At 41.5% G+C, this 27,522-nt stretch overlaps 1 protein-coding gene across 2 annotated transcripts; it reads left to right on the forward strand.

Moving 5' to 3' along the window:
* Positions 1-732: 732 nt before the first annotated feature.
* On the forward strand, positions 733-27,259 carry ACTL6A (actin like 6A). Of its 2 annotated transcripts, none has more exons than XM_039478836.2 (14): positions 733-924; positions 8,528-8,604; positions 8,769-8,943; positions 11,733-11,833; positions 13,061-13,158; positions 15,509-15,603; positions 15,889-15,995; positions 16,092-16,181; positions 19,594-19,655; positions 19,855-19,969; positions 20,112-20,192; positions 22,199-22,294; positions 24,765-24,851; positions 26,499-27,259. In XM_039478836.2, the coding sequence occupies exons 1-14, from the start codon at positions 900-902 to the stop codon at positions 26,577-26,579; spliced, it is 1,290 nt and encodes a 429-aa protein (XP_039334770.1). In that variant the 5' UTR covers positions 733-899; the 3' UTR covers positions 26,580-27,259. The 2 variants fall into 2 exon arrangements, with proteins under 2 accessions (XP_039334770.1, XP_039334771.1); XM_039478837.2 differs by lacking the exon at positions 733-924 and adding an exon at positions 1,239-1,394.
* Positions 27,260-27,522: the final 263 nt, after the last annotated feature.

The raw sequence follows: 27,522 nt of genomic DNA on the forward strand, positions 1-27,522 counted from the left end.
TTTAAAGAAATGGGTAAGTTTTACATCGTTTTTAAAGCGCTACCTAGGTTTGGCTGGGATCATGTATCATTTTATTCTTTTACTTACTAAAAATCATTTTAGGAATTGCAAGCTCCTGATTTACTGATGTCCCCATCCCAAAGTGGAGCGCAACATTTCTATTTTTTCAACATAAAAGTTAGTTTAGAATACTTTTTCTGAAGAAAAAAAGAAAGAAATCCGCATTCAGCAGTCACTGGACGGGAATCTGCGAGGAGACCACGTTCCACGTCCAGAGGTCGACCTTCCCCTGCCCGGGTTCCCGCCGCCCCTCAGCGCCCCGCCGCGCTCCCTGCACCCCGCACGCTCCCCGCCAGCCTCCCTCCTCCTCCTCCGGTTCCCGCCGCCCCGCCGCGCCCCCTGCACCCCGCACGCTCCCCGCCAGCCCCCCTCTCCTCCTCCCGGGTTCCCACCGCCCCGCCGCGCCCCCTGCACCCTGCACGCTCCCAGCCAGCCCCCCTCCTCCTCCTCCCGGGTCCCCGCCCACTTTCTCGCCCACCCGGGAAGCTCCGCCCCCTCCAGCTCCGCAACCCAACTCCCTCAGTCCTGCTGTCGCTTTCCTCTTTCCCCGCCCCGATGGCGGCCTTCGATTGGCTAAGCCTGCCGGCCGCGCGGCGGGGATGCGGCATAGCCGCATTCTGATTGGCTGGACCAGGCTGAGACCCTCGTGATTGGCTGATTCGAGGAGCCAGCAAGTGTGGCTGCGCTCCGGGGTGTGTGGATACCGCTTTGTTGCCTGAGGGGGGTGGCGGTGGAAGTTCAGGGAGTCCGGGGCTCTCGCTGCTCGGGACCCGCAGTCGCGGCCGCCGCAGCCACTTCGCCCGCTGGCCCTTAGCGTAGGAGTCGCGCCGACGGCAGCCATGAGCGGCGGCGTGTACGGGGGAGGTGAGTGAGCGCGCGCCTTCTCGGCGTGCGGGGTTGGTGGCCGCCGCTCCCGGCCCGCCCTCCCCTCCCGGCGTTCCCTTCCGGTCTCCCTGTCTCGGACCCCGGCCTCGCCTCCCCGCCCCGTCCCCGCCCCGCGCTCTGCCCGCTTGCCGAGCCCACCCGCCTCGGGCGCCCGGGAGTCGCGTGTCTCTGGCTCCTCCGGCCTCGGCCCCGGGGGGAGCGGGGCTTTGTGGGGAGCGGGGCTTCGGGGGCCGTCTCGGGGCTTTGGGGGGCGCCCAGTGGCCACCTCCTGCCCCAGTGCCTCCCAGACTCGGCTGCGCGGGTACGTGCGCGCCTGAGCTCGGAGGTCCCGGCGCGTCCGAGCGTAGACGGAGGGCTCCCGCCGGGTCCCACGGGTGGAACCGCAGAGGTGCTGCCCCTCCCCGCCTGCGCCCCGAGCGCCACCGCCTCGCCTTTCGGGAACCCCCGCGGTGCGTGCTGCGGGGTCTCGGGCTGACTCGTGGGCGGGGCTGTTGGAGATGAATTCGGGAGCACGTGCAGTAAGGACGCCCGGAAAGTTGGTCCTAGGCGTCTTGCGTTTCACTTTCCTCGTTGAGGCTTGTGGTGTGGTGGAAAGATGACCAGGTGCTGGGGCTGCAGACCTGGGTGGAAACGTCAGCCTGCAGTTTACCTAACTTTCCAACTTCAAGCCTCATTTATGGAATAATTCCTAGCCTGTGGGGTGGGTGCGAAGGTTACGTGAAATAATGCTACGTTTGCTACTTTATAAAGTCTGGTCCGCGGACCCCCAGTGTCAGCATCACCTGCAAGCCTGTCAGATATGCAGAATCTCACGCCTCATTCAAAATCTGATTTAGAGCCTCCATTTTTGCAAGATCTGCAGGTGAATGGAAACATTGATATATATGATTTATGTTTTGGGTTGTGTTTGATGAGTTGGAGACCCAGAAAACAAATCCAGGCTATTGCTATTCCTGTTTCTAATAGTGATGCTGTTTTTATAAAGGATGTCACCTTACAGGTAGGATGCAACAAAAATAAGATTCACCTAAACTTTGAAGGAGAAAAGCATTACAATCCTTAAAAAAAAAAAAAAAAAAAAAAAAAAAAAAAGGCCTTTTTAGCAGAAAAGAGGTTTGATTCTTGAGGATTTTTATACGCTGGAAATCGCATAGGTTTTAAACATCCAGAACTCTGTGGTTCTATTAAGCTTCTTGTCTCCCGTTGCCACTCTCGTACTTTGGGTTCATGGGTGCTTGATTTTTAAGGAAGCAGAGTACAGGAATTCTCTCTCATACTTGAAAAGGTACAGATGTAAAATTCTGAGAATTCGGAGTCTTGAATTAAAATTCCACTAGTTTACTGAACTAATTAGGACAGGAAAATGAGCTGTTATGTTGGATTTTTTTTCTATTTCATAAATTGTTTTTTGAGTCCTTGCTATGTGGCAGGTATAGGCTCTGTCATCAAGAAGCTCAATTTGTAGATGAGTCATTAGGTAAATAGACACCATATTTCACTGATTCTTAGTTGTACATTTTTTTCCAAATTTAAACAGCTGAAGTTGGGGTATGTCTTTTTTTTTTTTTTTTTTTTTTTAAATAGAGACGGATCTTGCTCTGTTGCCCAGCCTGGTCTTGAACTCCTGAGCTCAAGCAATTCTCCCGCCTTAGCCTCCCAAAGTGTTGGGATTACAGGTTTGAGCCATTGCTCCCAGCCAGAATATGTCTTAATAATGCTGGTGTGGCAGAGTTTAATTGCCATATATTTTCTTAGTGATGCGGGAAATAATGGTGCATCATGTAGTTGATAGCATTTTATATTAATGATAAATGGTAACTGTAATTCAAAGAGAGATGTTCATTAATAACAATACGTAGAAGGGTACAGGTGCGGCTCACACCTGTAATCCCAACAGCTTGGGAGGTGGAGGCGAGTGGATCATTAGATTAGAGGCCAGGAGTTCAAGACCAGCCTGGCCAACATGACAAAACCGTGTCTCTACTAAAAATACAAAATTTAGCCGGGCATGGTGGTGCATGCCTGTAGTCCTAGCTACTGGGGAGGCTGAGGCATGAAAATCGCTTGAGCCTGGGAGGTGGCGGTTGCAGTGAGTGGAGATCATGGCCACTGCACTCTAGCCTGGGTGACAGAGTGAGACTCTGTCCTAAAAAAAACAAAAACGTGGCCGGGCGCGGTGGCTCAAGCCTGTAATCCCAGCACTTTGGGAGGCCGAGGCGGGTGGATCACGAGGTCAAGAGATCGAGACCATCCTGGTCAACATGGTGAAACCCCGTCTCTACTAAAAATACAAAAAATTAGCTGGGCATGGTGGCACGTGCCTGTAATCCCAGCTACTCAGGAGGCTGAGGCAGGAGAATTGCCTGAGCCCAGGAGGCCGAGGTTGCGGTGAGCCGAGATCGCACCATTGCACTCCAGCGTGGGTAACAAGAGTGAAACTCCGTCTCAAAAAAAACAAAACAAAACAAAACAAAAAAACAAAAACAAAAAAACAAAAACGTGTGTGTGTGTGTGTGTGTGTGTGTGTGTAAAACAAACATAGCACAGAGAATAAAGTTACCGATTCAGTGTGGCAGAGTCAAGGGACTTTACAATAGAGGTAATGGGGATGATGGAGGAGGAGTGGAAAGGGACAGCATATGCAGAAGTTGGCTCAGTGAGAGGAGCATGTGTGTTCAGGAGATGATATATTATCCAGTATGTTAGTGTATGAGGCAGGAAGTAAGACTGCTACCAGATTATGCTACACCTTGATCATCAACTGGCTAGAATGATTTAAATTTTATCAAATTCTGTGATGAGAAACCACCGAATGATTCACCCCCTTATTTTTGTCGAAGGATTTATGTACCAAAATAATGGCAGTTACAATATTGAAAGATCACAGTGCAACAGTTGGAAGGGTGGATTTAAGAGACAAAGAAATGGAGGCACAGTACCTGTAGGGAATTGTAGTTTCCTGTTGAGATAAGAGCTTGCCTGAAGGCGGCGGCAATGGTATTAAAGAGGAGGGGATTTGAGAAATATTTAACATAAATATTTGGCAGAACTTGAAAGATGGAGGTGTTCCCAACATCTCTCAGGTTTTTGCCAAAGAGGACCGGTGGTCATCAGTGTGTTAGGCAGTGCTGAGATTAGCAGTGCTGAGATTAGCCGTGCTTCAGATGTGTTGAACTGGAGATACCCGTGAGGCATCAGATACAGTTATGTTGATGTACAGTAAAAAGTTCTGGATATGGATCTAGACCCTGGTTAGAGCCTGAGAGAGAGAGAGAGATTTGAGATTGGAATTATCAGTATTTAGGTAGAAGTTGAAGCTATAGGAGGAGAATATATTGCCCAGGAAAGGGTAAATTGGGGAAGGGGCTCTAACATGGGGTTCTTGGCCTTCCCGAAATTTCCATGGTAGAACTATATTTTATCATAATTGGTTTCTTTTATAATCTATTGAAAACATTCTTAAGAAGGGATCCGGCGCCAGGCGCGGTGGCTCACGCCTGTAATCCCAGCACTTTGGGAGGCTGAGGCGGGTGGATCACGAGGTCAAGAGATCGAGACCATCCTGGTCAACATGGTGAAACCCCGTCTCTACTAAAAATACAAAAAAAATTAGCTGGGCATGGTGGCACGTGCCTGTAATACCAGCTACTCAGGAGGCTGAGGCAGGAGAATTGCCTGAACCCAGGAGGCTGAGGTTGCGGTGAGCCGAGATCGCGCCATTGCACTCCAGCCTGAGTAACAAGAGCGAAACTCCGTCTCAAAAAAAAAAAAAAAAGAAGGGATTCATAAATTTCCTAAGCTGTCTGTATTAGTTTGTAGGGCTGCCATTATAAAGTGCCACCGTGTTTGTGGCTTAAACAACAGAATTTAATTTTCTCACACTTCTGGAGGCTAGAGGTAGATCTCAGTATCAGCAGTTATTTTTTTCTAGATCTCTCTCCTCTTTGTGTTGATGGCTGTCTCCTCCCTCAACATATCCCTCTGTCTTCCCTCTGTACATATCCAAGTCCAAATTTTTTCTTAAAAACATCAGTCATACTGGATTAGGACCCAACCTAATGATTTCATTTTAACTTAATTACTTCTTTAAAGACTGGTTTCACTGGGTGCAGTGGCTCACGCATATATATATGTAAATTTTTTTTGAGACTGAGTCTCACTCTGTCTCCCAGGTTGGAGTGCAGTGGCATGACTTTGGCTCACTGCAACCTCTGCCTCCGGGATTCAAGCGATTCTCCTGCCTCAGCCTCCCAAGTAGCTGGGATTACAGGCGCATGCCAACATGCCCGGCTAATTTTTGTCTTTTTAATAGAGACGGGGTTTCAGCCTAACACGTTGGTTAGGCTGGTCTCGAATGCCTGACCTTGTGATCTGCCCACCTTGGCCTCCCAAAGTGCTGGAATTACAGGTGTGAGGTACTGTGCCTGGCCCTCACGCCTGTAATCCTAGCACTTTGGGAGGCTGAGGCATGTGTATCACCTGAGGTCTGGAGTTCGAGACCAGCCTGGCCAATATGGTGAAACCCCATCTCTACTAAAAATACAAAAATTAGCTGGATGTGATGGCACACACCTATAGTTCCAGCTGCTTGGGAGGCTGAGGCAGGAAAATCGCTTGAACCTGGGAGGCAGAGGTTGCAGTAATCTGAGATTGCACCACTGCATTCCAGCCTAGGTGACAGAGCAAGATTCCATCTCAAAAAAAAAAAAAAAAAAAAGAGATCATTCTGTAGACGTACTGTTTCTTAATTGATATTTGCAAAGTAGTAGTGGGTTTAATTTTATTTAAAAAGTTTTTGAGGCCGGGCGCGGTGGCTCAAGCCTGTAATCCCAGCACTTTGGGAGGCTGAGGCGGGTGGATCACGAGGTCGAGAGATCAAGACCATCCTGGTCAACATGGTGAAACCCCGTCTCTACTAAAAATACAAAAAACTAGCTGGGCGTGGTGGTGCGTGCCTGTAATCCCAGCTACTCAGGAGGTTGAGGCAGGAGAATTGCCTGAGCCCAGGAGGCGGAGGTTGCGGTGAGCCGAGATCGCGCCATTGCACTCCAGCCTGGGTAACAAGAGCGAAACTCTGTCTCAAAAAAAAAAAAAAAAAAAGTTTTTGAAATAGTTCAAACATACTAAAAATGTACAGATGTAAGTTTTTGATATTACTATAATCATCTGGAAGTTTGCATGTAATTCAATACTATACTCACCAATGAGATTAAATAGATGTCATATTTTGCCATATTAATATCTCAGATACTTTAAGAATAAAAATGTTACTGATACAGATTCCCTCTCTCTTCCTTCTTCAGTTCGGGTAACCACTGAACTGAAATTGGTATGTAACATTACCAGACCCCATGCATACTTTCATGCTTTTACTACGTGTGTGTGCATCTGTAATGATTTTTTTTTAGGAGATCAGATCTTGCTCTGTTGCCCAGGCTGCTAGAGTGCAGTGATGTGATCATAGTTCACTGCAGCCTCAAACTCCTGGGCTGATGCTATTCTCCTGCCTCAGCCTCCACAGTAGCTAGGACTACAGGGATATGCTGCCATACCTGGCTAACTTCTTAATTTTTAGTAGAGATGGGGTTTTGTCATGTTGACCAGGCTGGTCTCAAGGGATCCTCTCACCTCAGCCTCCCAAGGTGCTGGGATTCCATGCCTGAGACATCATGCCTGGCCAGCCTATAATGAATTAAGCAGTATGAGGGGTGTGTGTGTGTGTGTGTGTATACATGCGTGTATATGTATATATATATATATATATATATATATATATATATATATATGTAGGTATCTGTGTGTATATATATATAGGTATACATATATATGGGTTTTTTGGTAACTAGCTTTCAAAACTAAGCATTCTTTTAGATTTATTGATGTTGATGTATGTACATTTGAACTGCTGTATAGGATTCCATTGTATGAATATATTATTGCTTATCTATTTCCCTACTGAAAGACCATCAGATTATTTCTGCCATTCCCTAAGGCAACGGGTGTGTCAATAATTATTATAATAGCAACTGACACTTAGCATGTTTATTTTCTAAGACTTCATATATATGAAAGTATTAGGGGCCAGGCGCGGTGGCTCAAGCCTGTAATCCCAGCACTTTGGGAGGCCGAGGCGGGTGGATCACGAGGTCGAGAGATCGAGACCATCCTGGTCAACATGGTGAAACCCCGTCTCTACTAAAAATACAAAAAACTAGCTGGGCGTGGTGGTGCATGCCTGTAATCCCAGCTACTCAGGAGGCTGAGGCAGGAGAATTGCCTGAACCCAGGAGGCGGAGGTTGCGGTGAGCCGAGGTCATGCCATTGCACTCCAGCCTGGGGAACAAGGGCGAAACTCCGTCTCAAAAAAAAAAAAAAAAAAAAAAAAAGAAAGTATTGAACACATTTAATCATTAGAGCATCTTATGAGATAAGAGCTATTATGTACATTTCATATATTAGGAAACTGAGGCAGAGAGGTTAGTAAATTGCTCGGGTTCTTGTACATGTCTCCTTGCAACCTGTATGAGAGAGTGTCTCCAGAATAAATGGCTAACTTTTTAATTTTTAGTAGAGATGGGGTTTTGTCATGTTGACCAGGCTGTAATTCTATGTATACACAAATTATACACATGTGCAATTCTATGTATACACAATTTCAACTTTAATAGATATGACTGAGTTGCCCATAGTGGTTGTCCCACTTTGGAAAATAAATTATAGAATCACCCTAGTTGATGGTGGAGGGAGGTTGCTGGCATATTAGCCTGGTTCATTCACCTCAGGATAATCCATGGCTAACTGCATCCCCTCTACTAAAATTCAAAGCTCCTGTCAGTAGCCTTCCCTGTACAACTTTCTCTCCAGATTCTGGTAACAGTTATTTCTTCTTGTTTCTTCAGTTTGAAGAGTGGCAGTGGGTTCTTTATGATCAGTTATCACCACAGTACTAGAGTACTGTACTGTCCATTCTGGTTGTCCTATATTTTACCTCTATCTTTGCAAATACTCCTTTTAATAAGTAAACTCAAATTACCTAGTTTTAGTGTACCATTTCTTAACTGATTGAACCGCTACTGAAATACAGTGTATGACTTGTTATATTTTAATTAAACGATTCTTTAAGGTGTATTTGAAACTAGGTTCAAGTGAATAACAATATGAATATGATTGGGCTGAGTGCAGTGGGTCCTGGCTGCAGCACTTTGGGATGCTGAGGCAGGGGATTGCTTGAACCCTAAAGTTTGAGTCTGTCCTGGGCAACATAGTGAGTCCTTGTCTCTACCAAAAAAATTTAAAAATATTAGCTGGGCATGATGGCATGCACTGTAGTCCCAGCTATTTGGAAGGCTGAGGCAGGAGGATTGCTTGAGCCTGGGAGGTTGAGGCTGTAGTGAGCTGTGATTGTGCCACTGCACTCCAGACTGGGTGACAGAGCAAGACCTTGTCTCAAAAGAAAAAAAAAAGAATGTAATTAATTTTACAGAGCTTTCACATACATTCTCATTTTAAGTACATTAAATACTTTAATTTTCATATGATACTTTGCAAGCTGTTAATGCTAATTAACTTTTAATCTTTTCAGATGAAGTTGGAGCCCTTGTTTTTGACATTGGATCCTATACTGTGAGAGCTGGTTATGCTGGTGAGGACTGTCCCAAGGTAAGTGTAATGTTAGAGTTAATTGGATATGTAGAGCCATTCATGTTAATTAAATTCATGCAGAAATTCTGATTCAAAACAAATACCATAAAGACATTAGTTGGGGGAAAAAATGCCTTCTTGGTAAAAGGTGAAACTCCTATACATGTTTCTGACTCTTACAGGTGGATTTTCCTACAGCTATTGGTATGGTGGTGGAAAGAGATGACGGAAGCACACTGATGGAAATAGATGGGGATAAAGGCAAACAAGGAGGTCCCACCTACTACATAGATACCAATGCTCTGCGGGTTCCGAGGGAGAATATGGAGGCCATTTCACCTCTAAAAAATGGGATGGGTATGACGTTTTCCCAATGGAATTGATTATAGAGGGTACATGGTATACTTTAGGTATAAAGCAGTGGCTTCTTATAAGTTGAACATCAGCCATGTTTTTTGTTTGTTTTTTATTTCACAAACTGATTTCCAGACACTGAGAATACAAAGATGAATAAGAAATGTTCTTTTTCCTCAAAAGCTTACAGTTAGTGGAAATAGATGTTTACATACAAATAATGGTGCACTGTGGGACAAATGCTACAATATAGGTATGTGCAGTAAGCAATGGGATTAGAGAGGAGAGTATTTGACTAGTGTTGGGAGTCAGTGATGGTTTTAACAAAGATGGTAACTCATGATGAATCTTGATCAATGAATAAGAATTGGCCTAGCTGACAAAGCTGGGTAAAGCAGAGGGCCCAGCATGTGAAGGGATGGAGTTGTGAAAGAAGCTTATGTGCTTAGAAATGTAATACAATTACGTATGGCTGCAGCATTGGGCTCATTAGGGTCAGTAGCAGGTAAGGTAGGTAGAGAGCCGTCATAAAAGGGCTTGTAAGCCATCCCAGGGTTGTATTAAGCTAGTTGCTGAAGGATAGCCCCGAAGGAATTTAAACAGATGTGATATGCTCATATTTGCCAGCAGGAAAGATTAATAGTAATATGTAGGCTCGATTGAAGGAAGACAGTAGAGACAGGAAGTACAATAGGGAGGTAAGAGTCCAGATCAGAAATCAAGAGGGTTTAAACTGTTAGTTCATACTGGTAGAGATTTTGAAGGGACTTTCAGGGTAACCAGGAGACAGTGGTACAAAGTGATCGAGGGAGTAAAAGCAAGAGAGGACTCAAGAAAGTTTCCTTGATTTTTGGTTGGGGCAACTCTACACAGAGAGCGCCGAGCATTGAGATAGGAATAGAAAAGGAAGGAGCAAGTGTTATGGTTTTACAGGGCATGGTTGGCTGGGCATGGTGGCTTATACCTGTATGATCCCAGCACTTTGGGAGGCCAAGACAGCAGGTGAATTGCTTGAGTCTAGGAGTTCAAGATCACCCTGGGCAACATGGCAAAACCCCATCTCTACTAAAAATATAAACATTTGCCAGGTGTGGTGATGCATACCTGTAATCTCAGCTACTTGAGAGTCTGAGGCACAAGAATCATTTGAACCCAGCCTGCGGAGGTTGCAGTGAGCTAAGATCCCATGACTGCATTCCCGCCTGGGTGACAGAGCGAGACTCTGTCTCAAAAAAAAAAAGGCAAGGTTATCAGGCATACCCAGAATCACTCTCAGGTTCAGTTACTCACAAGCAAGACTCACTCAGAGGACTTAGCATATGGTTGTACTCACAGCTAAGATTTGTCGTTCTGAAGATTCAGATACAAAACAACATTGACAAAGGGAAAAGGGATGGGATGATGAAGTCCAGATGCAAACTTCTGAGAGTCTCCTCACAGAGGAGTCGTACAGGATGTGCTTAATCCCTCCAGCAACAAATTACAACACGTGTTATCTTCCAGGAGAACTCTGAGACTCAGTAGGCAAGGATTTTACAGAGGGCTGGTTATGTAGGTACCACCTACCTGGCATGTATCAAAATTTAGATTCTCAGAAGGAAAGCGAGTCTTCAGAACTAACATTGTTTGTACAAACAGTGTAGGTATAGTAAGCTACTCTTACTATTTAGGGACAAGTTTTATATGAACATCGGGAACTGTATGCCAGTCATGTTTCCAGACACCAGCTAAGAGTCAGCCTTGCAAGCAGGCCTTTCTCAGGCTTGCAGTGTTAACTCTTTCATGTGTAGTAAGTAAGTGGGTTCACTGAGTTCAAAGTGCTCAGAACATCCAGGTGCTAATTCAGTAAGCAGGTGAATAAAAGGTCATAAGAAAGATTCATAGATACGGAGTTGCATTTTATTACTCTGAAAAAAAGTTGGAATATGAGAAGAGGATTGAAGATGGAGTTCCTGGGGAAAACTTGTATATTTTGACTAATAGAGGACAAAAGGTACTCTTGAGGGAGAAGGAAAGGGAACAATTGGGATGTAGGAAAAAAATCAGGAGAAGAACAAGAAAAGAAAAAGTTTCAGTGATTCTCATTGTTTTCTGCCGTGACATTGAAAGCTTTACACTGAGAAAGAGAAGTTAAAAAAAAATCCAGGTGGGCCTGTGCGAGTATATTATGTAATTAATGACATTTTTTCTTTGGGCCATGACAGAAAAGTTTGTAAACTCTTGTGTAGGCAATGCTGTCATAATTTAGAGAAGTCAGATTATTAAAAATGTGGAGTATCCATGAATTTGCCTATTAGAAGGTCGTTAGTGTCAGTTCTAGTGGAATGTTTAGGAAGCCAAATTGAAGACATACGCTCTTCTCTAATTTTTAGCATGTCGTTTAGTTTTTTTCCAAATAGATTGTAAGTGTTTTGAGTGTCGGGTCTAGACCATACAATTCTTTTTTTCACCCCAGCAGTAGGGTGATTTAGAAGGCCATACAGTTCTGTGCTTCCTGTGATCATTCTGATCACATTCTGGGCCTCTGATAAGTACTTATTGAATTGAGTAACACTTATTGGGTATTTTAGGTCTGTTAGATTAATTACATTTGGGACAGGTCTGGGGGCTGGAGGGGCCAAAAGGCAAAGGTGCTCTCTGTATAAAGTACTGTGTTAGGAAGTTGATCTGTAAAATCAGTAGGTTCTGTATACTGAAGTATTAATTGTCAAGTCATAGAAACAGTTTCTCAAAAGATGCTGTATTCATCTTCAGCTATGCATTGTTTCTAAGTTACTAATCTTATCTTCCAGTTGAAGACTGGGATAGTTTCCAGGCCATTTTGGATCATACCTACAAAATGCATGTCAAATCAGAAGCCAGCCTCCATCCTGTTCTCATGTCAGAGGCACCGGTGAGATGAAGACTCTCTTTTTCACATTTCTCTAGTTTTTTTTTTTTTTTCCTTTTTTCCCTTTAGTTTTCAACTCAATTGATGAGTATTTCTTTTTCTTTAAAGAGGCATAGAAATTCATATTTTGAATTTGAAAATTAGGAAAAAGTGATTAATTTTTAATACTATTGTATAAAACTTTTATTTTACTTTTCCAATAAATAAAATATCCAGAGAACAACAAAACACCCTAATGGATTTTGTGGTTGTTTCTGTATTTCCAAGTATTTGTTTAACATTTTATTTCATTGGACTGTGTCTCATTTTGATTTATGAATCATTTCTTATGCCCCAAGGGCAGTGTGTATCTAGTTTTATTCAAGTCTCCAAGAGAGAACTGAGATGTTGAATGACGGCTGGAAATTTTTGGACCAAAGTCTCTTGTGAAACACATTTGGTATAGAGACAAAAAGGTCCCAGAAAGCAAGCATAATGGTCATAAATATCAGTATTGTATTGTTACCAACTTATAGTTTCTTTCATGAATACCAATTATAAATGGGAGAATTTGGTGGTCTAAAATTCATACTTAGGATTTGGATTGCCATATTTACTCTTTAGATTTAATAATATGTTTATAAGAATTCTGATTTCCGGCCAGGCACGGTGGCTCAAGCTTGTAATCCCAGCACTTTGGGAGGCCGAGGCGGGTGGATCACGAGGTTGAGAGATCGAGACCATCCTGGTCAACATGGTGAAACCCCGTCTCTACTAAAAATACAAAAAATTAGCTGGGCATGGTGGCACGTGCCTGTAATCCCAGCTACTCAGGAGGCTGAGGCAGGAGAATTGCCTGAACCCGGGAGGCGGAGGTTGCGGTGAGCCGAGATCGTGCCATTGCACTCCAGCCTGGGTAACAAGAGCGAAACTCCGTCTCAAAAAAAAAAAAAAAGAATTCTGATTTCCCCCTGTGGAAAAGTCTGTAATTTCTAGAATTTATAGAAGCAATTTTATTAAGTAATTTTAATTCTTATCTGATTGATTTAGTAAATTTAATCGATATCTAAAGAAATAGTATAGAGGTTTCATTTTTCATTTTTGTGAGATGAAAGATTATTTGTCATGGTATTTTATTCTGTTTTTGATGTTTTATATCTTTGTTAATAGAGTGCTATATTTTATCTGGAGATAAATTAACTTTTTAATTCTTAATAAATAACTTGCATTTCTTTTTTCCCTCTTCTCAAGTGGAATACTAGAGCAAAGAGAGAGAAACTGACAGAGTTAATGTTTGAACACTACAACATCCCTGCATTCTTCCTTTGCAAAACTGCAGTGTTGACAGCGTATCCTTTAAAGAGTAATAACCTTTACTTTTGAAGTATATATGATACACTGAATGTGATAGTAGAAGACATAAGCCAATTATTGCTTGTTCAGAAGTTGTTCGTTCCCTTCTCTCTTGCTTTTTAGCTATCCATGTTTTAATATTTTTTATTAAAACTGATGATACACTAGCCGGGCGCGGTGGCTCAAGCCTGTAATCCCAGCACTTTGGGAGGCCGAGGTGGGTGGATCACAAGGTCAAGAGATCGAGACCATCCCGGTCAACATAGTGAAACCCTGTCTCTACTAAAAATACAAAAATTAGCTGGGCATGGTGGTGCGTGCCTGTAATCCCAGCTACTCAGGAGGCTGAGGCAGGAGAATTACCTGAACCCAGGAGGCGGAGGTTGCGGTGAGCCGAGATCGCGCCATTGCACTCCAGCCTGGGTAATAAAAGAGTGAAACTCTGTCTCAAAAAAAAAAAAGACAAAACAAAAAACTGATGATACACCAGAAGGTATGAGGGAAATAAAGTAACACTCAAATTCTGAGCGTTAAAATGTTCTTGTTTTTAAATTTTTTTTTTTTTTTTGAGACAGAGTTTCGCTCTTTTTACCCAGGCTGGAGTGCAATGGCGCGATCTCGGCTCACCGCAACCTCCGCCTCCTGGGTTCAGGTAATTCTCCTGCCTCAGCCTCCTGAGAAGCTGGGATTACAGGCATGTGCCACCATGCCCAGCTACTGTTTTGTATTTTCAGTAGAGACGGGGTTTCACCATGTTGACCAGGATGGTCTCGATCTCTTGACCTCGTGATCCGCCCGCCTCGGCCTCCCAAAGTGCTGGGATTACAGGCTTGAGCCACCACGCCTGGCCAAAATGTTCTTGTTTTTAAGAAGGCATATGTGGATAGGAGGCAATGTCTAATCATTTATCTCAGGTGAACTGAAGATTGCTATTTTCTCCCTCCCTTCCAGTGTCACAGAAAATTGGAAATTGGCTGTAAATTCATTCCCTTTGATGACATTTAGTCATCACGTCCTACCTATTCTTCCCTGCCATTTGCTTCTCTCTGTCCCACTTCCACTGCATTCGGTGGAAGCTGGTTCCAGGATTACTGAAGCACATCCTCTTGTCTGCCCATTCTTTACATTGCAGTTCTAATGATCTTTTTATTTATTTATTTGTTTATTTATTTATTTATTTATTTATTTGGTGGAGATGGCGTTTCGCCATGTTGCCCGGGCTGATCTCGAACTCCTAGACTCAAACGATCTGCTCGCCTCAGTCTCCCAGAGTGCTGGGATTACAGGCATGAGCCACTGCCCAGCCTCTAATAATCTTCCTCAAGAGCTAGTCTGCTTTTGGCCAGAAACATCTTCCACATTTCTCCCTTTATTTTGCTTTCAGACTATGCTGAGGTACTTGCCGCTCTCTGACCTCGGTGTGTTCTCTTGCCTGGTGGTCTTCCCACATGCTCCTGCTCTGCCCATATTCTTGTCCCCAGCTTACAATTGGATATCCCAGGAATAGGTGTCTCTTTTACGCCCCCACCTTCCACGGGGCATCCTGAGCTTTCCTTTTTACAGCTTTACTGATCATCTACTTCACTAAACAGGAGAACCTTCAGGGAAAAGACAATTTTGGTGCACCTTTATGTGACTTCTGTATTAAAGGAATTTTAGTCCCAGGTGAGCGGTCTCCCTCCTTATTAAGCACCAGACTTAGTAGACACCTAATAGACGCTCAGTAAATATTTGACGAGTGAATGAATGTCCCTACTCCCAAACATGAGTTAGTATGTGCAGGTAGGATAGGCCTTCTGCAGTACAGAGCTGTGGGAAATGGGATCTGCCAGTATTCAGTAGCTGTGGAATTCACCTGGAATAGCTTTTCCATTCATTGAGTTGGAGGAGATAGGAACTGCCATGTGGTTGCCAAACTGCTGAAATGGCCCTTCAGTGCTGTGTGACAATGGTTGTAGTCCCTAGCTCAAAGGCCACAACTTCCCACTGTTCTTACCAAGTTTCTGTGCATTTGTTAAATGAATGCATCTCAATTTGTTGTGAGCTCTTTGATAACTCTCCAGAGACTTTCAATGATTATGTTAATTTTGACCAGCTTTATCGTAGATGTCTCTAGGACAAAGGTTTCCCTGAGTGTCTGATACCTCCAGTCCTGCCTTTTGCCATTTGTTTTTAAGCCAGAATTATTTGATAACAATTTTTATCCCTAGATTCACTGTAATACATTTTTAACTATAAGGTGCATGTTTAAGAAATAATTTCTGAGACAGTATAAGAGCCTGCCCTTTACAATAAACGTGACTTTAGCAGCCTTGATACTTTCTTTTCCTTAATGTTTTAAACTAGATTTGCTAATGGTCGTTCTACTGGGCTGATTTTGGACAGTGGAGCCACTCATACCACTGCAATTCCAGTCCACGACGGCTATGTCCTTCAGCAAGGTAAATGTGTTTAACCAGGATACATTGAGATGATTTTAGATGTCATGAGGACACACATAATGAAATAAAGTGATGAGCAGCACTATCAAAGCATATCAGTTTCTGAATAATATCTTTATGTTAAAAATCTTCAGTATGTAATGCTCATTTAAAACTGATGTGTTGAAGGATAGTTCAACTCATTTTACCTGAAAAAGTTATTCATATAAACACACCCACAGAGGAAATTTGTTACAGGAAGTTTAGACTTAATGCTGTCTTAGCCTTGTTTCATCTGTCTCATAGGCATTGTGAAATCCCCTCTTGCTGGAGACTTTATTACTATGCAATGCAGAGAGCTCTTCCAAGAAATGAATATTGAATTGGTTCCTCCATACATGATTGCATCAAAAGTAAGTAATTACTGACTTTTCTTTGGAGAACTTACCTCCAGCTCCCCACCCTGATGAAATAAACTCCATTAACCCAGCATCTCTTGGTACTCTCAGGAAGCTGTTCGGGAAGGATCTCCAGCAAACTGGAAAAGAAAGGAGAAGTTGCCACAGGTTACGAGGTCTTGGCACAATTATATGTGTAATGTAAGTAACTTTATTCTCTTCACAAAAATGTTACACCATGAGTATTAAAAAAAGTAGATAAAGGCTATAAATCCTTGAGTAAAATATGGATACTTTATATTTTCAAGCTCTTTATTTTTTTATTACTAAATACATTTTGAAGATTAAATAGAACATGATCTCAGGGTCATGCTCTATATTTTTAATGATATTTTACTAAAAAAAGAACTTTGCTAGGGGAGGCACGCTTTTCATATTTGCCAAACAAATATCTCTACAAATTACTACATATTAACTTGGATTACTGTGGTGAGACCTGGAAGGAATTTTAGTTTCATGCTATTCTTCTGAACATCCTTGGCTGAGAAAATGGTTTCAGGTTTTGTAGAGACTTACTAGAGTGACTCGGCTTGTTCTGTTTCCCAGCATAAGTCAGCTGTATGAAAAATGTGTTTTTGTTCAGAACAAGGAATCCATGAGAGATTCTCTTTACAAAAAACCCATCTCTGAACATATGCCTTACTGATGGGGAAGAGGTTAGTAAAACCACCTGACACCACAGATACACCGTAATTTCTTTCTTTCTTTTTTTTTTTTGAGACGGAGTTTCGCTCTTGTTACCCAGGCTGGAGTGCAATGGCGCGATCTCAGCTCACCGCAACCTCCGCCTCCTGGGTTCAGGCAGTTCTCCTGCCTCAGCCTCCTGAGTAGCTGGGATTACAGGCACGAGCCACCATGCCCAGCTAATTTTTTGTGTTTTTAGTAGAGACGGGGTTTCACCATGTTGACCAGGATGGTCTCGATCTCTTGACCTCGTGATCCACCCACCTCAGCCTCCCAAAGTGCTGGGATTACAGGCTTGAGCCACCGCGCCCGGCACTTTTTTTTTTCTTTAAAAAAAACATTTTAGGATCAGGGTACACATGCAGGTTTGTTATATAGATAAACTCATGTCATGGGGGTTTGTTACACAGATTATTGTCCCCCAGGTACTAAGCCTAGTACCTAGTAGTTATTTTGTGTGCTCCATTCACTCCTCTCTCAGGGAGGCCCCACTGTGTATATTCCCTTCTTTGTGTCCATGCGTTATCATCATCTAGCTCCCACTTGTAAGTGGGAGCATGTGGTATTTGTTTGGTTTTCTGTTCCTGTGTTAGTTTGCTGAGGATAATGGCCTCCAGCTACATCCATGTTACTTCAGAGGACATGAACTCATTCTCTTTTTTTCACTGCGTAGTATTCCATGGTATGTATGTACCACATTTTCTTTATCCAGTCTTCCACTGATGGGCATTTATTTTATGTGTTTGCTGTTGTGAATAGTGGTGCAGTGAACATACGCACACATGTGTCTTTATGTTAGGCTGATTTATGTTCCTTTGGGTATATACCCAGTAATGAGATGGCTGGGTCAAATGGTAGTTCTGGGCCAGGCATGGTGGCTCAGGCCTATAATTTGAGAGGCTGAGGTGGGTAGATCCTTTGAGCCCAGGAGTTTGAGACCACCGTGGGAAACATGGCAAAACCCTGTCTCTACAAAAACATAGAAAAATAGCCTAAGTTGGTCTGGGCGCAATGGTTCATGCATGTAATCCAGCACTTTGGGCGGCTGAAGCAGGTGGATCACCTGAGATCAAGAGTTCAAAACCAGCCTGGCCAACATGGTGAAACCCCATCTGTTCTAAAAAATATAAAAAAATCAGCTGGGCATGGTGGTGGGCGCCTGTAATCCCAGCTACTCAGGAGGCTGAGGCAGGAGAATTGCTTGAACCTGGGAGGTAGAGGTTGCACTGAGCCAACACCGTGCCGCTGCACTCCAGCCTGGGCGACAGAGTGAGATTCCTTCTCAAAACAACAACAAAAAAATCAGTTAAGTGTGGGGGCGTGCACCTTTAGTCCCAGCTGCTTAGGAGACTGAGGTGGGAGAATCACCTGACCCCAGGGAGGTCGAGGCTGCAGTGAGCCGTGATTGCACCAGTGCACACTAGCCTGGGCAGCAGAGTGAGACCCTCATCTCAAAAAAAACCCCAAATGGTAGTTCTGTTTTTAGCTTTTTGAGGAATTGCCACACTACTTTCAACAATGTTTGAACTAATTTGCATTCCCACCAAAAGTGAATAAACGTTTCCTTTTCTCTGCAATCTTGTCAGCAGCATATGTTATTTTAATTTTATTATTACTGTTTTTTTTTTTCAAGACAGAGTCTTGCTCCGTCACCCAGGCTGGAGTGTAGTGGTACAGTCTTGGCTCCCTGCAACTTCCGCCTCCATCTCCTGGGTTCAAGTGATTCTTCTGCCTTAGTCTCCCGAGTAGCTGGAATTATGGGCACATGCTGCCACACCCGGCTAATTTTTGTATTTTTAGTAGAGATGAGGTTTCACCATGTTGGCCAGGCTGATCTTGAACTCTTGACCTCGTGATCCACCCTCCTTGGCCTCCCAAAGTGCTGGGATTACAGTTGTGAGCCACCATACTTGGCTCTATTTTTTTACTTTTTAATAACAGCCATTCTGACTGGTGTGGGATGGTATCTCGTGGTTTTAATTTTCATTTCTCTGATGATCAGTGATAATGAGCTGTTTCTCATATGGTGTTGGCCTTCTGAAGTGTCTGTTCATGTCCTTTGCCCACTTTTTAATGAGGCAGTTTGTTTTTTCTTTGTAAATTGATGATTAGTCATTTTTTCTAGATACTAAAGATTTTTCTAGAGGTCATGTTAGTTCATAGCATTTTATTAAACTTATGTACACTGTACAGTCATTAAAAGTTGCATAAAATGTGATGTATATATATTCCTTCTAATACAGCTTTTTTTTTTTTTTTTTTTGAGACGGAGTTTCGCTCTTGTTACCCAGGCTGGAGTGCAATGGCACGATCTCGGCTCACCGCAACCTCCGCCTCCTGGGTTCAGGCAATTCTCCTGCCTCAGCCTCCTGAGTAGCTGGGATTACAGGCACGAGCCACCATGCCCAGCTAATTTTTTTATATTTTTAGTAGAGACAGGGTTTCACCAGGATGGTCTCGATCTCTCGACCTTGTGATCCACCCGCCTCGACCTCCCAAAGTGCTGGGATTACAGGCTTGAGCCACCGTGCCCGGCCAATACAGCTTATTTTTAAGGAGAAACTGGTCTTCTGAAGTTGGTTTTGTTATGCAGGACTGTGCAGGGGTTCCCTGTTGTTCATCTCTTATGATTGTGTCATAACTGTTGTAACTTAAATGTGTGTAATTTAGCTTCTAATGCAAATGTTTAGAATTGGGTTTCTTGATACTCAGAATCCTTGTGAGGTAGATTTATACTCTTGAAATGATTTACCCATACAGAAACATGGTCCAGTTTTATTCTGAAAAATATTTAAAATATGTTATAAAAGTATAGATTACAAAGATAAATCTCAACCTTGTTTTTTAAACTTTTTTCTTTTACTCATAGTGTGTTATCCAGGATTTTCAAGCTTCAGTACTTCAAGTGTCAGATTCAACTTATGATGAACAGTATGTTTTCTTATTTAAATTGTTACTTTATAAATAAGGAAAGGATTTGTTTAAAAATTATCATGGAAAGTACTTAATTGAATAATACTTAAAATATTCTCACTCCCATTATTTTACAAGTTGATAATTCCCTAGTAGTTTATCATTTTGAAGAGAATTAATTTTGTCTTTTGTGTTATACTGTTTAACACATTTTCAGAGTGGCTGCACAGATGCCAACTGTTCATTATGAATTCCCCAATGGCTACAATTGTGATTTTGGTGCGGAGCGGCTAAAGATTCCAGAGGGATTATTTGACCCTTCCAATGTAAAGGTACAAAAGCTTGTTTCGTAATGAGCCTGGCTTTTCCTGTATGTGTAAGGAGTGTTTGTGATTATAAAGTAAGACTAAATGTTTTGGATTTGCTTTAACTGTTAAGTTCTTCCATGTGACAGCTTGTTTTCTTTTGTTGTAGGGGTTATCGGGAAACACAATGTTAGGAGTCAGTCACGTCGTCACCACGAGTGTTGGGATGTGTGATATTGATATCAGACCAGTAAGTGCCAGATCTTTTAGGGGACTGAAGTGTCCCCAAGACATTGTTAGGTTGTCAATGCTATTGACTTTGAAGTTTGTTTTATAACAGTAGATGTAAAAAGAGGAAGTACTGAAAAAGGAAAAATCAAAATTCTAGAGCTATGGAGTCCAGTTTGGTAGCTACCCGCCACATGTGGCAATTTAAATTAGATAAAAACTTAAAATTGAGCTCTTCAGTTATCGTAGCCTCATTATACATGTGGCTGGTGGCTGCTGTAGCAGGCAGCGCAGATACAGAACATTCGCGTCATCACAGAAAGTTCTCGTAGATAGTGTTGCGCTGGAGGTTTCCTGAAATGTGGCAAACCAAAGTATGTATTATTGGTGATTTTCTTACAAATAGCACAACTTCTGCTTTTATTTTTCAGGAAGGTGTGGTTTAAATTATATGAGTAACTTTTACATGAAGTTTATAATAGATGATCTTCATTTTTTTTGTGCTTTGTCAGGTTTTAAATACTAGCTCCATATTATATACTTCACTCATTATCAGTGATAGGTCCTTGGAGACTGCAACTTTAAGTGAAATAATTACAGTAGGTTCTTGGCAGGACATTGTTTCAGGAAAAAAATTGGTTTTGTTACATGTCATTTTGCTGAAAGTCAGTTTCCAAGGACATACTGATGACATTAAGTGAGAACTGACTTTATCTTATTTAAACCTGATTCAGCTTATTGCCCGCAGGCTGCCTGGATTTTGAGTAAATTAATTTGCTTAAAGCATAGTGCTAATAGCTACTATGTTGTTCAGAAAAGGCTTTGAATGGCTGTGAAAATCATGCTTTATTTCACCAGAAACCTAGCAGGCATGTGATGTTTCAAGGACCAATAAGAGTGTCAGTTTGGGATTTTTTTTAGCGCAAATACAAGTCCACCTTTGGGGAAAGGTAATTGAAGTATATTTATTACAACAGTGGTTAACTTTGTTTTTAGTGAAATTTCTCCTTTTAACTAATGAGATACTTTTTTATTCCATTTTCTACTTCAAAATTTAGATGATTTAGACATTTGGAATATGTTTTAAAAATAGGAACTTACCCACTAAAACAGGTTGACTTTTAACTTTCTGAAGCACACATGCAAATTCAAAGTAAATAAATATATTTTGTATAAGTAGTAGTTTATTTTTATTTGGGGAGGCCTCAGTATGTGTGTTTTGGAAAAGCTCCCATGTACTTCTGATTGCATACCTCTGCAAAAGAGAAAGGTAGCAATCATTTTGGACAGGAATGTGTTCAGAGTTTATTTTTGTCCATCATAATCATAAAATAATCTGTCTAATTTTGAATATCCTAACTTTCAGATAAGCATTCTTTTTCAAAATATTTGTAATTTTAATTTTTGGCTGGCAGTTGGTATTAAATTTTCCAGATGAGCTTCTAAGATAAAGTCGTTATAAAATACACTTCTATTATTGGCAGCTATCTGCAAAAAAAAAAAAAAAAAAAAAAAAAAAAAAATCATTTTTAGAACAATTTCTTTAAGTTAGCGGTTCTTAAAACTTTGTGCACATTAAACTAATCTTGGGAGTTAAAAAGCATGCCTGCCAGGTACAGTGGCATGTAGTCCCAGCTGCTTGGGAGCCTGAGACCAGAGGGTTGTTGGAAGCCGGGAGTTTGAGGCTGTGGTACGCTATGATTGTGCCTGTGAATAGCCACTGCATTCCAACATAGGCAGTATAGCCAGACCCCATCTCTAAAAGTAATCTTGCCTGGATCCCATCCCCAGAAATTTGTATTTAATTGCCCATAGGAATTTGTTTTTTAAAAGCTCCTTATATGAGTTGAATATACAGCCAGGATGGGAGAATCGATGGATTAAGCTATTAAGTGTATATAATAGTAAAACATTTCCAAAAAAAAGAAAGGGAAAATTGTAGTAGAGGACATGGTTATATTTGTCGTTGTATTTAAAACTTTTGGAAACATTTGGAACAAATTGATTTTTCTTTTATTTTTATCCTAGGGTCTCTATGGCAGTGTAATAGTGGCTGGAGGAAACACACTAATACAGAGTTTTACTGACAGGTTGAATAGAGAGCTGTCTCAGAAAACTCCTCCAGTAAGTCCTGTTCTTTAATGGTATTCTTCAGTCATATATATTCTCACTGATGGTGTAATTTCATAGAGGAGGGTTTATTTTTTAATAGAGAGATGATGTTTTATGTGTGCCTGGTAGAGTGTTACTAAAGTTAATATCCTACAACCAAGTTTTCTTAGTTGACATCTGTTAAGTTTCTCTTAAATTATTTTAATCTCATTTATTAACTTAATATTTAAGTGCCTATAGTCTACGAGGCTTTAGTCCTGCACACCAAGGGCTCTGTCTACTAGGATGTTAGACATGCAGAAAATGGCGACTGTAACATGCTAAACAATTCAGTATGCCATGAACCAGGTGTCATTGGGAACACCAAGAAGCCACTGCTTAACTCTGAGAGTATCAGAGGATAGCCTCATTAAGAAGCTATGGTTTGAATGAATAGTTCAACTCATTGCTCATTTATGAAAGGATATCTAGATGGAATAAAACCATTTGCAAAAATATTAAGAGAAGATGGGTATGTTTCAGTAATTTAAAGTAGTTGGCTTCCAGTCTGTACAAAAGTGGGGAAAGCGATATGGCTAGAAAGATGGATTCGTTTCCTAGAGCTGCTGTAACAAAATACAGTTTAGTGGCTTAAAACAACTGAAATTTATTGTCTTGCAGTTCTTGAGGCTAGAAGCCTCAAGGTGTCAGTGGGGCTATGCTGGATCTATACGGGGAAAATACTTCCTTCACAGGACAAAATCTTGCAGTAGGCTGATAAGTGCGTATGTTTGTTTTAAAAAGATCAGTGGGTGTATTGTAAGAACTTTTACAAGAATAGAAAAACTTGGTTTCAGAGGTAGTTTGTATAATACTTTGATAACAGAATGACAGTTGTAATCCTTTAACTTTAAATTTAAAAATTCTATTGGCTGGGCATGGTGGCTCTCACCTGTGATCCCAGCACTTTGGGAGGCCAAGGTGGGTGGATCACAAGGTCAAACCAGCCTGGCCAACCTGGTGAAACCCTGTCTCTACTACTAATATAAAAATTAGCTGGGCGTGGTGGCACGTGCCTGTAGTCCCAGCTACTCGGGAGGCTGAGGCAGGAGAATTGCTTGAACCTGGGAGGCAGAGGTTGCAGTGAGCTGAGATGGCGCCATTGCACTCCAGCCTGGGCGATACAGCAAGACTCTAGCTCAGGAAAAACAAAAACAAAACAGAAAACAACAAAAACTTAAAAGTGTTTTTTTGTAAGGTTGTTCTGCACTAAGTACTAAATTTAAAAAACTTCTTAGTGGTTACATTTACATAGGCCCAACAATATCTGTAGATCTGTATATTTCATAGTCTTGGTTTCCCATGTAAAATAATGTTTTACATATGCCACATTTCTATAATTAAGTGAAAGAACAGGAAAAATATTCTATTTAATAGTTACCAATCTTTCATACCTACAAAAACCCATGTTTACCCTATCCCCAGTCCCTTCTACCCACCCATATCCCATACTCTACCCCTGCTGCACATACTTGTCACTTAGAAAAGCTCACAGAATGTGTTCATTTATAGAATAATTTGAAGATGTCAGCAACTTGAGAACTGTCCCCAGAGGCAGATTCCTTGGTAGGAAGAAAAAAACCTCTTGATAAAGGAAGTGAGATAGGGGCTAGTACTGTGCAATAAAGTGATACATTATCAAGAGAAAGTGAGAACCAAAACAGAAGCACTGATTTGGAAGGAAAGTAGTATAAATAAAAACTTAACCTCAAATCTAATGGCTGCGTTTTTATTTGGAAGGGTTGGGGTGAACTAAGGAGGAATTAGGATAGTGTGAAGGCCTAGAAAGGAACCAGTTAGAAGGTTGGGGAGGACAACAGAACGGGAGGCAGCTTGGGATAATGACTATGTTTGTGTAGATTAAAATTTTCTTAAAAAAAAAAAAATCCCAAACTAAAATGCAGATTAAATTTTTCTTAAAAAAAAATTATGTTTGGGTTAGGTGAAATAAAATAATACATAAAGACTTAGTATAGTACCAGATTTATAGTGTTAGGTATGGGTTTGCTCTTTTAGGATAGACATTGTGAATGCTACACTTTAGTATGCAGTTTCCTAAAGTTTGTATGTTTTCTTATCACACAATTGCATATTAAAAGCCATAATCAAAGTACTTCAAAAAAATCTGTACATTAGTCCAACCTATGCTTGTTATCCTAGCTATTTCAAAATTACCTTATTTTAGTCAGTGTTTGAACTACAGGGAACCATTAAGAAGTCTGTCAAAATTGAATTTCCTGGCTGGGTGCGGTGGCTCATGCGTGTAATTCCAGCAGTTTGGGAGTCTGAAATGGGCAGATTGCTTAATTGCAAAAGTTCGAGACCAGCCTGGGAAATATGGAGAGCAAGGCCCTGTCTCTATTAAAAAAAAAAAAAAAAGAAAAAGGAATTTCCTGAGTCATAAGATTTGATTGTATAATGTGCATTCTTCTCTCTGTTTCAGAGTATGCGGTTGAAATTGATTGCAAATAATACAACGGTGGAACGGAGGTTTAGCTCCTGGATTGGTGGCTCCATTCTAGCCTCCTTGGTTAGTGAATGAGCTACTTTGCAAAAATATTCTTACTGAATTATACTAAATTTAGTAAAAATACTAAAAATAATTCCAGTGCTTCATTTATCTTTGCATTTTATAACTGTCAAATGAGTGGAGGACCTAATAGAATAACCAGTTTTATGTGTTCTGATGTAACAGAATGCCTCTTTGCCTAAATAGTGGACATTTGTCACCCTAATTTCAATTTCCCTTCTCAAAAAGAGATGAAAATACGTTAATGTATGCATACCTTTTCTAATAACACCCCCACTGGCACTGGTCAGGGCTTGTCTGGAGTGCATTTAAAATTAAATCATTCCTTCTCAAGTTCTGGTCATTCCCAGGTCTCCCAGTGAGTACAGGAAGACAGGAATTGGTGGGAGCAAATGGTGAAGTCATGGTGCTGGGTCTAAGTAGCGTCTACCTTGACTAAGGAGAAAAACTCCTTGTCCTTTTCTGCATCCTGGACTGAGAGCGTTTCTCCCTTTATATACAGTAGATTTCTACACATATCTGTGCATGGTATACTTACATATATACTGTATATAAAGGGGGAGGATGCACTTTACCTCAGAGCAACAAAAGTCAATGTCATTAAGTACCCAGTCAAGCCTTCCTACAGTTCCTGTTACTGCCTTAGGGTGGCATCAAGCCATCATACCTAAACCCTTAGTCTTCCTTGCCAATATTTTCTAAAGCATGTGTAATGTAAGAGACAGAAGAACTTAGTATTCTTTCTAACCATAAAGGCAAGGCTAAATAGTGTGTTTGGATGGTTGTGGAGGAGGGCAGAAATAAGAAGAGAATAATTGAGTACTATTTTGGAGGACAGGATTTTTTTTTTTTTTAATTGCATTTTAGATTTTGGGGTACATGTGAAGAACATGCAAGACTGTTGCATAGGTACACACATGGCAGTGTGATTTGCTGCCTTCCTCCCCATCACCTATATCTGGCATTTCTCCCCATGCTATCTCTCCCCCTAACTCCCCACCTTCTGCTGTCCCTCCCCTAGTCCCCGCCAACAGACCCCTGTGTGTGATGCTCCCCTCCCCGTGTCCATGCGTTGTCATTGTTCAACACCCGCCTATGAGTGAGAACATGCTGGGTTTGATTTTCTGCTCTTGTGTCAGTTTGCTGAGAATGATGGTTTCTAGGTTCATCCATGTCCCTACAAAGGACACAAACTCATCGTTTTTGATGGCTGCATAATATTCCATGGTGTATATGTGCCACATTTTCCCTGGAGGACAGGATTCTTAAATGAATTCTTCAAAGTTTAGGAGTTGTGAAAATAAGATGTTACAAGAAAAAAAAGGCTGGTGCAGTGGCTCACACCTCTGATCCTGGCACCTTGGGAGGCTGAGGCAGGAGGGTCACATATGCCCAGGAGGGCAAGACCGTGAGACCCATCCTGACATCAATTAAAAATGAGGCATGGTGGCATGCCTCTGGAGTCCCAGGCTGAGGTGGGAGGATCCCTTGAACCAAGCAAGGAACTAGAGGCTGTTGTGAGCTACGATCACGCCATTGCACTCCAGCCTGGCTGACAGAGCAAGACCCTCTCTCAAAAAATAAAAAAGCCATTTCTAGTAAGAAGCCAGCCATAATTAATTATATAAATTTCTTTCCATTTTACAGGGTACCTTTCAGCAGATGTGGATTTCCAAACAAGAATATGAAGAAGGAGGGAAGCAGTGTGTAGAAAGAAAATGCCCTTGAGAAAGAGCTCCCGTTTCTACCTTCCTTTGTCACCTTACGTTTCATAGCTTTAGTATACTCAGGAAAAGAACGACCATCTTTTGTAGAATGTTTATACATTTTTGCATATTTCAATTTCCACTTAAATTTTTTAAGGCTTTAACTGGCTCTATAAATTAAGATAAGTTTGTGCTTTCCTTGAAATGTACTTATTCTTATTACAAGCATTTTATAATTTTGTATAAATGTCTATTTTCTCTAAATATTTTGCTTTCAGTAAAATGCTTTCCAACTCTGTTTAGTATATGAATTACCAGTGGATTGGTAGGATTGCTTTTTATTGACTAGTAAAAGTAACTGCCTATGCTTTTTACCTTAGGCTTACATAATTAAATAAAAATTAGCCATTCCAGAAATATTTTTTGGACTGTTGTACATTGTGACTTACTACTTTAAGGACTAAATGTATTATCATTATTTTGAATCAAAGTACTGTTTATTAACAGCAGTACCCACATCCTCTTCATATCCTGTTAACAATAGAGTTACCCAAGTTCAGAAACTACGGTATTGCCTTTGCTGTGGCAGTTATGCAGGTGACATTGAAGCCTGCTTAAATGTCAGAAATTATAATCTGGGAATTTAATCTGAACTTTTTACTTGATTTTTAGAAAAAAAATTAGCTAATTAGCATGCCATATTAACACTCAGAAACAACTAATCGGTGAAGTCACTTGACTAAAAACAGAACTTCTTTATAAACCACTTAACATGTATTTATTTACTCTTATACACAGACTTACGCAAGAAAAACAAAATGGTAAATTTAAGAGTTCAGACTTCTTTTTTTTTTTTTTTTTGAGACGGAGTTTCGCTCTTGTTACCCAGGCTGGAGTGCAATGGCGTGATCTCGGCTCACCGCAACCTCCACCTCCTGGGTTCAAGCAATTCTCCTGCCTCAGCC

Source organism: Saimiri boliviensis, chromosome 8, assembly GCF_048565385.1.
Source record: "Saimiri boliviensis isolate mSaiBol1 chromosome 8, mSaiBol1.pri, whole genome shotgun sequence".
Lineage (NCBI taxonomy): Eukaryota > Metazoa > Chordata > Mammalia > Primates > Cebidae > Saimiri > Saimiri boliviensis.